The sequence below is a fragment of the Homarus americanus genome, unplaced genomic scaffold, assembly GCF_018991925.1.
Source record: "Homarus americanus isolate GMGI-L3 unplaced genomic scaffold, GMGI_Hamer_2.0 scaffold29188, whole genome shotgun sequence".
Taxonomy (NCBI): domain Eukaryota; kingdom Metazoa; phylum Arthropoda; class Malacostraca; order Decapoda; family Nephropidae; genus Homarus; species Homarus americanus.
Window position 1 is genome coordinate 440,882 of NW_024728626.1, and position 16,126 is coordinate 457,007.

A 16,126-nucleotide genomic window follows, 5' to 3' on the forward strand; every position below is an offset into this window, starting at 1 on the left:
ATAACAACGATAACAGCCTTTCTTAGGCGTATGACTTAAAGGTTGTCGTTCCCGATAAACACTCGCACAGACATCGAGATATTGTGTAAAATATCCGGTAGTTTGGCTAGACACTCCGGCTATAAAGGTCTTCCCTCCCTCCCTCTTAATTCTTGCTCCTCGCCAACTTTGTATCGGCTGACGTTTTAATATCCGGATTGGATACCTCTGACGTCACGGCCAGCTGCCACACGTCACCAGCTGTCTGTGTTGAGGGTCGTAATTTAATAGGAGGGTTTAATACTTGTGTTTGATAACTGCTTTGTGAGGAGAGTTTATGTGCGTGTATAATAATAATATCTACCCTCTACTGTATTCCTGAGATTGGGTTACAGATACCATACAATAGAGATAATACAATACACAATTCCTTACAATACTATACAAACGTGGTGAAGAATACCGTGTTGATAGTAAATGAGACATTCTTGAACCTAACCTAACCCAACCCCACTTACACCTGGGTACAGTGTTCAGTATTAGACATGTTGGGGAAATATATACCAAATCGGTGACATAAAATATAAACGAAAACAATACACCACACACCGCCCCCTAACAGGTCACCCACTGTGGTAAGGGGGGGGGGGGATGGTGATTCCCTCTCCCCCCCCCTTTTCCCCTTCCTCTCCTCCCCTCCCTCCTAAACTCCCTTACCCGTTGGCCTCACTCATAAATATTTTTCCTTTTTTGGTTAAGGTTCCTTGGTGTGTGTGTGTGTTAACGGTAAAATACTCTTATGTAAGACTTGGGACAAACGTTATTTATTATTAGTTTTGTTCGTATCAGCGCCCTAAGGCTCGGATCCTCAATGATTCTTACGTTAACTTCGTCTCTTACTTGTTTATGTCCAGTTACACCTTAAACAGTTAATTAACTCCTCCTTACCTGAGACTACCTGAACTAGTTAGGTTCTCGTAGCACCAGCTGGAGAACAACATTACAGTACGGTTAGATTTCTGGGATTTATTTCAGAAAGCTTCATTTGTGTAGTTGGAAACGGGTAAGGTCACACACACACACACACACACACACACACACACACACACACTTACAGAATACAGTATTGAAAGGAATTGGGGGTTAATCATTATTACCTCCGTCCGTCCGTCCGTCCAATATGCTCGTTCAGTAACTTGAGGAAAAAAAAACAATTATTGGGATTTAGTTCGATATTTGGTACATCTAAACAAGCATCTTGACCGAGTTGGATAATTTGTGTTTATCAACCAGTATCCCAAAAACTGGTTGACTTATTATTTTTTTTTCGGGGATAAGCCTATTGGGATCTGGGACCTGGGGACAATAGGCTGTTTGTTGAGAACCTCGTACCTCAATTAGTATTGTACCTGTGTCTAGGCTCTTTTTTTTAATTAATATACTGAGGGGTAATTCTGCTCTCGTGTACGTGTGTAGTTCATGTTTATGTTGGGTCACGCTACCATGCTGGGTGGGGGAGGTCGAGGTCAAAGAGGGTGTGGCTGGGTGTTGTGATGGGGACTTATTAGATCTTTCTCCATTAGCAGGGGAGTCTCGCCCTAATAGCAGTGTTTAGTGTTTGTGTGTCGTCTTTGTTACAACTTTTTTTTAGACTCAGACAAGAAGTATCATGACCCGATCTACAATAGGACTCTCAATGAACAGTGTTTGGTTAGGTAAATAAAGTTAGCTATGATCATTTGTTTATTTGTATATCCCCCCAGTATCCCCTAGACATAGTATCAAGGTGCAAGTGATTTATGTGATCATTCTGTGTGGCGGATTAGGACAATGTGGCGATACAGTACTCATATATTGTGAGGTGTGAGCTGACACTTACCTGTATTGTGTGAGGAAAGGAGTTCACGGTGAACCATTGAGAATTATTGGATTTATTTTATAAGAAAGGTCCATTCCTATGACAACATTATTTTGGTCTTGTTGAATTAACACATATCTTGCCTTACATTATCCTGCACGCCACTCGACAGTCTGCTAGCAGGTTCAACGATCACTCATTTCTGTCTTGAACACTGTTGGCAAGCATTAATCATGCTCAAGACTGGGCTGTGGGAGCTCACACATTACCCTCATCTCCCTTTCCTTTGCTCAACCTTGTCATATTTTCTACCTACTTATCCTTCACCATAAATTATTCCTATTTTGTTCACAACCTGCAGGCAAATCCAACTTATCTTTGCCTCATATGTCTTCGTGTCTTCATTCCAATATGTTGTTGTTCTCTGAAGTAGCTTGCTCTAATATCGTAAATACCAAACATATATCAGTTTTCTGCACATAATTAACATTGTTTCATCTTTGACAGCGAGCAGAGTGTGTGCAGTGCGCGGGCCTCCGTCATGATATATGATGACGTCAATAAAAAGTGGCTACCGTCAGGCACGTCAACAGGGCTCTCTAAGGTGCACATCTACCAACACACGGTCAACAACACCTTCAGGGTGGTGGGCAGGAAACTCCAAGACCACGAGGTAACTTACCGCCTTACTCCTTCATTGTAGTACAGTACTATAAGGTTTTTCTATATTCTAGGTAGGGTTGACAGCCATCAGTTGACACCACAATAAGGAAATTGCATTAACTCTTTACACCCACTTTAAACTCTGTCAAATGTATCACTAAAGGTGGCCTTGTTCCCACCACGGCATCAGAGTACTGTCCTCATATCTGAGGGTTGGCGACCACAGTCCTCCACTTTAAACATGTACGGGCTGTTTTTACCAATCCTCCAAGGTTTTGTATCTCTTTCCGGGAACCCAGTTTTTAATTTTATTCATCCATTCCAATCTGCCTTCCCTAACCCTCCCACCCTCAACTTCGCCCAAAATAAAAAAAGCAGAGGTCGTTGTTATAAACACTAATGACAGAACACAGAATAATTATACATCTCTTGAATAAATATTAGACAGAAATTAAATAAATTAATACAGAACACAAATAGGTAATTAAATTAACATGGAAACATGAGTACTCGCTAAAATAAAACTGAGATTGCAGGAATACTTGTAGAACATTTCCCACTCAAGGTCTTTTGAAAAAAAAGCACAAAAATAATTACAGAGACTCTTATTTGGTGCTTTTCAACTGGGACAGATTCAGCAAATGGTATGGGACCAATGGAGGGCCAGTTGGGGGCACGGTATTGCCACTTTAAACACTACTTATTGAACATGTCATACATTATGTTATAATATGTTTAGAGACCATGTTTGGTTATAAACTAACATTTCAAGATATTGTGCTCTCTCTCACACCCACCGACCCACCCACCTCGATTCTATATCCCATACAGTGATTAAAATGCATGACTAAAAATATACATGACATACTGTAATGTACTGGACCTTTATATTGATAAAAGGCTATGAAGTACTGTATTGATAAATAGATTGTTGTAAATTAGGTGTTTCTTTCAACACTGCATAATATGGATCAAATACTTGTTCAAGACTGCTAAATGTATGTAAGTTAATTTTCAAACTTTATTATTTAATAATTATGTTTCAGGTTCTGAAATGTTTTTACTTTATAAGTTGAACACTGCTCATTGTGTGTACAGCAACTGACAACTTAACTGTGAAATTAACTCTGTTTCAGGTCGTAATAAACTGTGCCATCCTGAAGGGCCTCAAATATAACCAAGCAACAGTCACTTTTCACCAGTGGAGGGACAATCGCCAAGTGTATGGTCTAAATTTCTCCAGCAAAGATGATGCTGACGCTTTTGCACACGCTATGCTCAAAGCCCTGGAGGTGAGTGACAGTTGTTATTGGTTATCCAATTTTCTTTAAAAATGTGTAAACCTCAGAGTAATGATGCTTTAACAACAGTTTTGTATTTCAGATGTTTGTCATGTTAACCATTACACTTATATCTCTATTAATAATTCCTCCTTTGTTTGAAGAACTATTTCAGTAGATACAGTAGTTGTGTGTCAGGTGTTGCTGCAGGATGAATATGGTGAAAGAATCTGTCTGGTTTTGTTACTATAACTGGCAACAAATTCCAAGTCCTTTAAATTTCAGTATTAATAATAGTAGGGTTTTTTGTTATAGAGTGGTACTTCGGGAAGTTACCATAAGTCAAATGGTTTTTATGTTTGTTTCTGCTCACTTTTTATGTCTCCTTTATCATCTACTTCAGGGTACAGTAACACATATATAGGGACACCCCGGTCTCAGCGAAGAAGTTAGGGATTGAAGACCATTTTGTTAAGTGGTTGTCTAAAACCCAAAACATGATTGTCCATAGGTACAATGTTATTATGGGGGGATTAGTTTCTGAACTGCCTGACAAAATCCAAATTTTGTACAGATTTTGCCTACAATAAAGATATGCTTATAACTGTGACTTTCATAATTATAGTATGTGTTTAGTACAGTACTTTACCTTGGTTCCTGTTGTTGCTGTGCTCACTGGACATGTGTGGGTTTTATTGGAGTGGATGATGGCTCGTTACATTGGGGAGGATGGTGATGTAGGTTCACTCTTATACCTACCTTATCAGTTGTGGTTGGAGCTCAGACAAAGCTCTAAATATGAAAAAGAAAAAGTAAAGAATCAATGGTCTTCTTCGGAAAATGGCATGAACAATGCAGATGATGCAACTAACCCTAATCCATGACTTGCTGAGAGGCATCACAGCCATGTGGAGGGCAGGGGTAGTCCTCCACCAGTAAACTACAGTAGTTTGTGAACTCGGGGAGCATTTGTATACGTACTGCCAGTTAGCTTATGTAAGGGTTGTTTGTTACAATAAAGTTTTTGTAACCTGATAGTTTGTAGACCGGGGTGTTTCTGTACAGTACAGTACAGTACAGTACACCTTGTTATAGTATCCCACCTATCCTTCCTTAATTGGATTCCTCTCTTTTGATAATTGTAAATTTTGAATATACTCATTCTTCCAGGTGCTCAACAATGGGGGAAGTGTACGGCAGGTGCCCCCACCTCCCCCACCTGCAGCCCCTACACAGCAGCAACCACAGCAGCAACAGCAGCAACAGCAGCCGCCACCAATGATGACCCAGCCACAGCAGCCTTCCCAGCCGCAGCACCACAACCAGCTCTACACCGAGGAGGACATGGGGTACAGGTATGCTGATCCCCATGCCTACAACAACCACTACGAGAAAACCTACGACAGGACCTACGACAACTATCACCATTACCATGACACGCGGTAAAGTAAAGACCGGGCTCGTCACACATCCTGCCCGGGCTGTTGATGCTCTCTCTTGGTGCACGGGCGAGGGACCACTACTACCACTACCTGTATACTGATGCTGCGTTGATGCTGACTCACAGCTGTTCTCACTAACGGAAGGAAATAGGGCTTGCCAACCTCTTGCACTTGCATTTGGCAACTGTTCAGGAACCTTATTTTTTATTGAGTCTATAATTATTAATATATGATTTATAACTAAAAACTTAGAGAGGAGGAATAGCAATATGCAAGAGCAGAGGTGAATATTGGCTTGCTCTCAGTCCTTGTATGTTTCATCAAGCGATCTTTGTAGTCCAGTCTTTCTACAGTGCTGCTAGAGTACTAGTTGGTCTCCAAGGTTCTCTGGCTACCGCTGGTGGTGGTATCTTTTTATTTAATTTTTTTGTTCTTTTGTTGTTTCTTTTGTTTGCTCTTTTATTTTTGCAGTAAGGTAGTATAAAAAATATCATGGTCTGCTTTTTACAGTAGGTTAGCCTAACCAGTTTTGAGTTTTAGAATGGAACCTTTGTTTGTAACATCTTTATTAGCTGATTGCAGCATGCTTCTCTTAATTGAATGTAAGTATATCGTAAAGGTGAAGAATTTCAAACACATGATTAAATTTGACAGTGTTTTATCATTCTGTGCACCAACTTTGGAATTCCTCTTGCAGGACAATGACTCGGGAGGACATAGCTGTGATGCAGGAGCGACGTATGACTGGTCAACCGAACATGGGGGCTCCCCCACCACCGCCAGTACCTGCTGGCCATCACCGTACTAATTCAGCTCCCAATCCCCCACCTGCAGCACCCCCAGCCCCTCCTGCACCTCCTTCCAGTGGCCCTCCCCCTCTTCCTGCAGGGGGTCCCCCTCCCTTGCCTTATGGTGGACCTCCCCCTCTTCCTAGTGGACCCCCTGCACCTCCTGCACCTCCCATTGGGGGCCCACCTGCCCCTCCAGCACCCCCAGTGAGTGGACCACCTCCCCCTCCATTAGGTGGCCCTCCTCCTCCTCCAGCACCCCCTGCACCCCCCTTATGTGGTGCTCCCCCACCTCCACCTCCTCCACCAGGTGGGTTTGCCAGATCACAGCCCTCGTCAGATGAACCTTCTGGCAACAGTGGGCTTGCTTCTGCAATAGCAGGTGCCAAATTACGCAAAACCCGTGCTCCCGATAGTGAGAGTACAGGGTCAAGCAGCTCGGGAGGCAGTATTGGTCGGGGATCTGGTGAACGGCCAACTTTGGGAGGCATGATGAGCATGATGGATGAAATGGCTGCCACACTAGCACGACGTAGGGCCAACAAAAAATTGGACCCACCTTCTTCACCAACACAGTCACAGGTCAGCACCACTTACTTCATAATAATTGGGTTCTGTCTGTTTATGTCTGTGGTAAGCAGTGAGGAAACTACATTTACATATTTTTTTTTAAATTTTGGTTAAAATTAACGAGGTTCTACTGTACATAGATGCAACCTAATTGTATAACAATAGGAAAGACATTGTAAAGATAATTAAAGATAAATACAATACACTTTGCACTAATGAACACCCAAGCGAGACTGATAAACAATGCCTGGGAGATGCTGGTATCCCCACGACATGCAGGGAGATTCGAGAACCTTGGGGGAGACTTGTGGTTTTTTGAGCGAGCAGCCATACATGCCCATCCATTTTGGATATTGTTCAAAATGGATGGAAAAGTGTCTTTGGTTGACCTCATGTCTGAGAATCATGGGGGTCCAAGATAAAAGGTCCAAATTGGTGAGGGTTTATTGGAATTAGAATTTTTTCTGACTACTGTATACCATACCTGTACAAGTTACCTGTAGTACATGTATTATTTTACCTTAATTGTAGCAATTATTATTGGATAGTAACAGTAATTAGTCAATAAGAAGATAAGCCTATGCAGTTTTGCAGTACTGTACTCTTTATGCACAAATACATTCCATTATTTGTATTACCCTTTGGATACAGAAAGAAAATTAAGAAATGACCTGAGAAACTTCCAAAATTAGCCAAAATATTAAAGGATTTAAAAGTGATTCTTTTTTCTCATGTGGCATTGACATACTGTATAACTGGCTCGGCAGCCAAGTTGGTTGAACACACCCTGTACTTATTTTTATCTTGATCTGTGCAATACATTATAACACTTTAGGTATGTCTCTTTGGGTTTTTCCCCCGACTCCTTATTTCTTATTAGACGCAGATCGTGCCAACCACAGCAAAATTGTAGAATACAACCACCAATGGCGGTGGTGGTCGGTTGGTGAGGGATTACTGTACAGTACTGTATAATTCACAAGTGGATGTTCAGAGGGAGAGGAGAAGTAAAAGACTACTAGAAGTGAGCAGTAGTGTATGTGTGTGTGAATACCCAGAGAGCATGGTATCATGTGGTTAATGGGGATGGTCATGCTGGTGATACTACAGTAAGTTGCCTGATGTCATTGAGAGGGATAAACTATACAGTAGGGAGAAAAAATTCAAATGAACATTTAGCTCCCTGGTTATACAGCTTCCAATGTTATGATCCATCTCGTAGTTGGTATTCTTTATTTCAAGCTTGTATTTTCTTTTCAAGACTCAAATTGTCTGGTTCTGAGTATACAGTAAAAAAAAAAAATATTGATTGAATCATTTGTCACTAAAGTTAAGTATCTTTTGGTACTGTACTGGCAAACAATAAACATCTCAGTCACTACGTCCTTCCCTTTTGGCAGGACCCACCTAGATCATCACAAAAAAGTCCTGGTAACACTTCTTCTTCCTCTAATGGCAAGACTGGACCAGAATCGCCCAAGCCACAACGTAAGAGATTTGGCTCCACGTCAGAAGATGGTGCCCCGAGAGTTAATGGTATTGGCGAGTCTTCTGGAGGAGGAGGAGCATCTTTGGGAGACTTAGAGAGACTTAAAGAAGAAATTATGGATGAAATGAGGAAGGAGCTTGATAAAGTTAAGCAGGAGATCATTGATGGTGAGTAACATAAGCTGTTTTAATAAGTGTTCATTGGAGTAGAAAGAAAGCAAAGTAATTCAGACTTTCAGTTTGGCACTGTGCTAAGTTTGCTCACAGCCGGAATAGGTAAGGAGTAAAAGAAATTATAAATTACAGTACAGCAGTTGAAAATGACAAATCAGTTTCATTTAGCATTCATACCACAACTGTGATCTCTACTTTAGTTTGTAGATTTAGGGAAATCTTCAATATTTGGAATACAGTCATACTTTTTATAGTGCTAAGGATGCATTCCATGGAAACAGAGTACTGTACTGTTTGAAAAAGCACTGTAAAAGGACATTGTAACATTGTTCTAATGGAGATGCATTCCATGCAGCTTCACATCTTACATATACTGTAACAGTTTTATTGAGGTATTGGTAATAGCATTAATAATTATATTGCAAGCATGATAAATGTATGAAATTTTTTTATAATGGAGAGCATTAGTTTTTAATGATAATGAAAAAAAGACAATGTGTACTGACCTCACCAGTGCATTTGGTTGGAGCTTGTGTACATTTACCACTATCTGCCATTGCTCCTACTCCTACACGGCAGCGGTGGGAGACAAGATGGGTGGAGCTACTGCTGGGAGGATGGGCCAGGTTGTGGCTCATCCTCAGAAACTGCTGGCCTCTTGAAGCAGGCATCTAAGGTAGACTGCCTTGCCTGCTGTTCCTTCTCCTGCAGCATTTCCTGGTAGCAAGAGATGCCTGCTTGAACACTTCTCCTGGCAGCACTGCTGCACTTCCAGTCAGTGTCATTGTTTGAGAATCCGTTGAGGCCCTCAGGGATGGCGTCAAGTTTTTTGATGGAGCTTCCTTGGAATTGTATTCCTTCTTTTCTACATCATTCTGTTTTTCTAGCTCATCTACCACTTCTTTAGTAAGGATCTCTGTGAGAATGCAGCAGCTCCTCCACATTGTCTGTGTCAACTTCATGAAGCCCAATTTGGTTGGGCAGCTGAACACTGTCACTTGTAAGGGCAGGTGCAGCATCCTCAAACCCACGGAAGTCACTACATGCCTCTGGCCTCACCTTGCATGACACACCGTTCATGCAGCTGCTGATGATTACCTTTCATGGAGCACTGATATTTTTAATTGCCTTCAAAATTTCCACCTCAATAATCTTATTCAGTGTGTTGAGGAGTACAGTATAGTACTGTACCTGTATTGAGATCTTGTACAGTACCAATTTTTCATTTATTTATTTATGTATTTTTATTTTATTTTTCCCCAAAAAATTAGTGCAAATGACTGTAGGATTGTCCCGCCATCAAAATAAATCACCACAACCAACCATTCCCAACTTCTTTTAAATAAATCTTCACAACAAACATGGTTGTGTTTTGTTCTACTAGAGGAGGGTTATCTCTTTAAAGAAGGCCCTCTCAGAGAATGGCCACTGCACTGTAAGAGATGTAGAGTGAGGGGCGATATGATCAAGGTGTATAAATGGAATTCAAGGTTAAACAAAAGTGATATAACAAAGGTACTTAAACTGTCCAACCAGGAAAAAGATGAAATGTTGACCACCGCACTGTGATGTGGAGGATTTGTTGTAGCTTAATTGTTTTACCTCGAAAAAGTGTTTGTAGTTTTATTTAGAAAATTTCTTTTCAGCATCTTTTTGAAGGATTGAGCCCCCAAGGACAAAGTAGCTAACCTGAGCCTCTTGTAGGCACCTTGTTTTGTGCAAGGAATACAGAGTATATTTAAGGGGTGCACCTGTTCAATTCATTTACCTGTGAATGTACCGTTCATTAATAGTTGGATATTTACGCTTTTGAATTGCTTGAATCGGTTCTTGCTGTACTTCATGGGATACAGTGTGCCCCTTTTTATCACATTTAGAGTACTGTATTGTGCCTTAGATTGACTGTTCTATAGTGGTGTACACAATTCTTCAATCACTCTTATGATCTTGCTAAAGGGGGATGGTGCCATTAAAGTATATATCACACTGAAAACCTAACATAGTTTACATTTTCTCTCCCTCAACTGATGTTTTACCCCCCCCCCCTCTCCCTGAAGTAATGTTTCACCTCCCCTCCCCTCCCTCACTCTTCTCACCTTTTCCCTACTCCTCTCCCATTTATCTTATAGTTTACATCCCATTCCTCAATTTTAATATAAAAGAAATGCCCTTTTGAATGTAGCTTGCCACTATGTGGAAGGTCAGTAGCAATTTTTCTTAAAAAACCTCATAGTACTTTTTCTTTTGCAGCTGTCAAGATGGAGCTTAACCGGAGATAAGTGTGCTACACCTGTCAAAGAAAAGCAAATTTATAGGTCTTTGAGGGAAATTGTGGCATTCAATAAAAAAATCAAATTGCAGGGCCTGCTTCATGATTTAGGGACCACTTATATTTCTTCTTGGCAGAGGAACTTAATGAATGGAATTTTGGTACAACAAGAAACCTGGAGAAATTGGTACCATTTGACAATGCTCATACTATATGTAGGTGCAAACTTGTAAACATTCATATCTACTATTTCATCATTGTTCTTATCATCTTCATTGTAATTATTATTCAGACCAGATGATTTTTTAATGTTACATTTTTACTCTATTATTGGTGCAGAATTGTAAAATAATCACACTTAAAAATAAAATACAAACAAAACTCCACAAAGTTCTATGTGATTTGAGGAACTTGTTGAAGCTACTGTGTGGAGATGTTGCAGTGGTCAGTAAAGTACTGTATATGGATTCTGGCTGTTGATAATATATATATCTGGTATGATGATGTAGAACCCCGCACTGTGGTGGTTCAGTCATCCACTATGGCACAGGGGCATTTTAGTCACATGCCACACACGAAGCAAGGTGGCTCTGATGCTTGCTGCCTTAAGATGAATAATTAGTTAATCAGGAACTATTGACTGCAGATCACTGTTTACCAATATTATTTCAGTTATCTGCTAAGGCCTTTTAATTTTTTAGTTCGGGTTTATAAAACAAAAATCTTAACGACAAAATGTGAAGTTTATAAAAGTGATGAATGTACAGCTCAAGTGACTTGATGTAGTGAAAGATGTAGTGATGACTAAGCCATGCAAACATACAGTACTCAATTGTGTTACATGTGCTGTCAGGCAGATAAGCACTATGATGCCAACAACCCTCTGGGCAATGGTGCACCTCCTGCTGCCCTCTCCAATACCTGCATGGAGTTGGTGCATCAGCTGCATTTTTGTAGGGAAAATAATTTATTCATAGTATTGGCTTCTCAACTACTTTTGTACAGCCACACTCTTAACTCACGTGCTTTAATATGGAATGTATATGACAGCCACACTGCCTATCCCAAGGTCTCAAGTTTTGTACAAGCCCTGCCCCCCTTCGCACTCCTAACTCCCCTGTATATATATACCCCTCCCTGCCAGGGTCGGTAGGGCCCATAGGATCCACTACCAGGAACCTAATGAGCCTTTGCATTTAGTACAGTGTCGGGTTTCATACTCTTGCTGGTGTTTTTTATGCATTATCATGGAATTATTACTATGCCACATTAGCATATATTATGATTATGATGGTGAAATTATACAATTTTTTTTGTAAATAAGATGTAGATACAGTGGTGAATGTTAGTTCTAGTGCTTCTGTGGTCTTTGCTCACCTATGCTGCTGAACAGACTCTGGACTTGAGTTTTGAATCGTGCTCTTATATAATAATTTTTATATACCATTATTAGGAGCATTGTAATAGATGATTGATAATTAACTTATGATAACAACATGGTGAATTCCCCCATTAAGTCTTCACAGCTTGAACTTGTGAAATAGAAGGGGGGGATTTTATGTAGCCATGAACCTCCCGGGAGCACGCTTCACAAACGCAGTCCTGAATAGTGCAGATGTCTGTATGTCTTGCCAGGCTGTCTCCAACCACGGAATACCAGGGTTTGTTTGGTATCTAGTCAAGACTCCGGAGAAGACTCGTGACACCCATGTGTGTGTGTGTATTTTTTTTTCCCTAAGGGTGACTCAAAAAAAAAAGTGACTAGCCATGCTGTCGTGCTACATTCTTAATGAACCTGTGCTGCTTGGTGAGTATATGTGGCATTATTAGTGTCTTTCAGTCGTGTACCTTATTTCAGGAATTCTTATTCTCTTGGTGTTGTTAAATAGAAAGCATGAACTTCTGAAGTATTGTACAAAAGTTAACACTGACTTTGTGCTGATGATGCTACATATTTTATTATATCGCTATGTATTATCACTTGCAGTGCTTACATTTTATTTAACGATAATGTTGAAACATGATAATAAGAATATCTTTAATTTTATGTAGAACTCTGAAAGGAATACTGTATTGTTTAATATCTTATTATTTAACAGTAGCTGGAATCACATTATGCTCTTTGTTGTTTGATCAGTCTTTGTCAGAGTGAAGTGAGAAAATATGCCATATTGTATTGTACATTAAATAGAGCTTCTACCTTCTGATTATTTAAGACTTAGATAAGGAAGCAAAGACAGGTTGCCATAATTTTAATGGAGAGAACTACTAATAGCCACATAGTGGATTAACATAAATATTGCATAAGAGGAAGACAGCCTGGCCGGGGGTTCTGACTGAAGATGACCATTCTAGGAGAGCCACAGTAGTGACCTCTACTAGAAGGAAGATTCTTAGCCTGAGTCTGCAGATGTGCAAGTCAGGATTTGTTATAAAACTAAGGAACATATGTGCTTTGAAAAAGAAAACAGTATGGTTGTTTGAACTTTTTAGTTAAGAATTGTTCACTATGTGGAAGTCTTGCATATATCATCCAAAGGTCCCTTTTCATCATGAAATGTACTGTATTCAGGTTAAGGAGAATTTGAAGACTCCATCACACTGTTGGTTGAATACAGTCACAAGGTTGCAGCAGTTAGTTGCCTGTGTGAGAGAAGTTTGGATTGTACTCACCACCACTAGTCACCAGCCTTCAGGTGGATTGAAAACTGAAAAAGGAATTACTGTATACTGAAATTTATTTCTTTGAAGTATTTTTCTATTTAAGGGTCCATTCAAATACTGATTGTTTTTTGTTTTGTTTTTATTCAGATGATGGTATGTAGCAACTGCAGGTTTGAATTGGCATTATTATTATCAGGATTCTGACATCTTCTCAGTATAAATTTAAACTAACCAAGAACTTATAAAAGTTCAATAAAACATACAGAAATGTGTTTAGAATCATTGCAGCTTTCATCACTTTAAAATAGAGTGCTGTTAAATAGTTACTCAGGTGTGTCACGTTCCTACATATTTTTATGTTACAAAAAACATATTAAGAGGTGAAATTGGGATAATGAGAAGCCTTTATTAGTTGTAAGCACATGCCAGAAAGCTTTGCCTTGAGGAAAGGTATATACAGTGCATGTACTGTAATTTATCTTATTTTCCATTCTGCTTCATCATGCTGTTATTACAGTACAGCAGCATCAATAGACCTATGTTTTGTTGACACATCATATTAATTAACTAAAATGGTTTTTGCTTTAATAGTTTAAAGGAATAATTAAATATAACTGAACTTTTTGGAGATTCATATACTGCTCCCAGCTGATGCACTTTATGATGAAACTGAGCTTCTTTATCAGCTCATTTACATTGCAAGATAGTACAGTATAATACTGTAAACCATTTGTAGTACAGTGCAGTACAGTACTGTGTAACTACCAATCTTTTGCTACATACATCATGTTGTCTCACTCTACGGTACATGAAGATTACTCTTCATACATTTTCACTACTGATTAGTTCACCTCCTCAGTTGTTGCCTACCCACAGTACTGCTCAAAAATGGTGTTGGTGTAGCAAAGTAGCTTAGAGTATAGAAAAAGATTACTCTGCCTTACTTTAAAAAATAATAATCCCCGGGCTGTGGTTTGGCTGTTAAACTAGTGAAATAATTGGCACTTAGCATTATGAATACAAAAGAAGGTTGCCTCAGAAGGCAGGTCAAGTAAGAATGAAAAAGATGGGGAAGAATTAAAAGAAACTAAGCGACGATTGAAGGATATATTAGTGTTTGAGATTGAGACAGTGGTATGTAGTCAAGGTTATATAAAAAAATTCAAGGACAAAAATAACACTTCTCCCATTACAGTGCTTCCATAGTTGACTAAAACCAGTCAACTCAAAATGGAAGATCGAGGTAGCCTGTACAAAATATTATAATACTGTAGTTGCTATTCAGTCTTGCATTGAACACTAATGAGAAAATATCTACAAAGCATTCACACATTCAAGCCCCAGATATGCTTATGAGTGGCAAGTTGTCAATTAAAGCTTTAAATAACGAGAATATAACTGATGTAGTACTTACACCATGAGGAAAATTATATTAAAGAAAGGTATTATCATTGTCTTAATATGTTTTTATCATTTTTATGTGGTTCTACACACACACACACACACACACACACACACACTGTTGTTATTACAGTTCGATATCTTAGTGTTAACTGCTGCCCATACTACCATCATCTCTGTGACTACTACATATTATCACTATCACATTCCAATTCATCCATAGTTTATTGTTTATATACCCTTTGGAAATAACACAAAATAGTAACCTTTTTAAGCAAACAGAACAACCTTGATGTACACAATCAACTGAGGACATGTTTACCCACAGACATTAAATAAAAGTGTATTAGAAAATTCAGATACTGTATGTTGAATGCTTGAATTTTAATTGCAATTAAGTGTTGTATACAGTGCAGGCAATAAGTGAACTGCTTCACTTGTGTGATATTCTAACCAATATCCAGAATTAGTCAGCTGATATTTTGAATGTTGTTGTTGGATCTGTGATGTTCACCTTAAACATGTAGTGGAGGAGTTTACATGGTCATCCTGCTCTAAATGCAAGAAGGGTTTATCAGATTTATTCTGATATTATGATTGTGGGAAACTTCATGTGACATCCTGGTGTGCACCTGTTACTTTTGTTTGTGACTAGTGACTAGACTGACTGATAACACACACACACGCACACACACACACACACACCTTGTGATTGTAAACTGCCATATGTACTAGTGTTATGAAGCCTTTAAGGGGTAGTAGAAGAAAATAGTAAACCAAAGTTGTTGTAACCCTCACTTGTTAAGAGCACAGGGTTTTACTTCTTTGAAGCATAATATTCTGGCTCTTGATGTGTGAGGACTAGTGTTATTATTACACATGTAATGGTCATGGGAGATAAATCATATAATGTAACTAAGGGTCACCCATCTTCCTCTACCTTCAAGTTGTAACCATTGCTTATGAATGGCAGTTGTACTGTAGGCCCAATGTGGAACTGCCTTGTTAGATGGTATTTTATCCTGCTGATCCATTTTTCTACTCTTTTATCAACATTATGTTGCTTTTTCCTAGGATAAATTGTATATTAAATGCAGATTTGCCCAATATTTTATATATAGTTTTAATTGTATCCAAGTAATGTATGTGTTTATAATAATGAATAATGGAGTTGATCTTTGGTATGTTAATATTATTGAAAAAGACAGTGTTGAATGTTGAAGGTGATGCAGAGTAATTACTTCCCTATATTATGGGTTATATTCCTCCAGCAAATGATTGTCTGAATAAATGCTTTTTGTGCACAAATGTTAGTGAGGCTGAAGTTGTCAATGTGTGGGTGAATATTTAAAGATGAACTAAGGAAATGTTTGTTAAAACAGCATGGTCACACTGAGGACTTGCACCAAAATGTTGTGGGACAGGATATGGAAAGTTGATTAAGCCTTAAGTTATTACACAAGTGATGATCAACACTAATGAAAAGAGCCATGTGTGTGATCAACCTATACCCGGATTCCAGTGTTGTGTCATTGGGATTATAAGTGAGT

The 16,126-nt window shown here is 39.1% G+C and overlaps 1 protein-coding gene across 5 annotated transcripts in view; it reads left to right on the top strand.

Moving 5' to 3' along the window:
- LOC121866156 (protein enabled-like) overlaps positions 1–15,690 on the top strand; it is a 38,464-nt gene extending 22,774 nt beyond the window's left edge. The window contains exons 2-8 of one of the 5 annotated variants that reach the window (XM_042365757.1): positions 2,345–2,510; positions 3,637–3,792; positions 4,951–5,222; positions 5,920–6,592; positions 8,041–8,236; positions 8,822–8,918; positions 10,493–15,690. In XM_042365757.1, the coding sequence (XP_042221691.1) occupies positions 2,345–2,510; positions 3,637–3,792; positions 4,951–5,222; positions 5,920–6,592; positions 8,041–8,236; positions 8,822–8,904 (1,546 nt within the window). In that variant the 3' untranslated portion in view covers positions 8,905–8,918; positions 10,493–15,690. Of the gene's footprint in view, positions 1–2,344; positions 2,511–3,636; positions 3,793–4,950; positions 5,223–5,919; positions 6,593–7,980; positions 8,237–8,821; positions 8,919–10,492 lie in introns of all 5 variants that reach the window. The other 4 variants (XM_042365755.1, XM_042365758.1, XM_042365756.1 and 1 more) reach the window with 4 other exon arrangements.
- Positions 15,691–16,126: the final 436 nt, after the last annotated feature.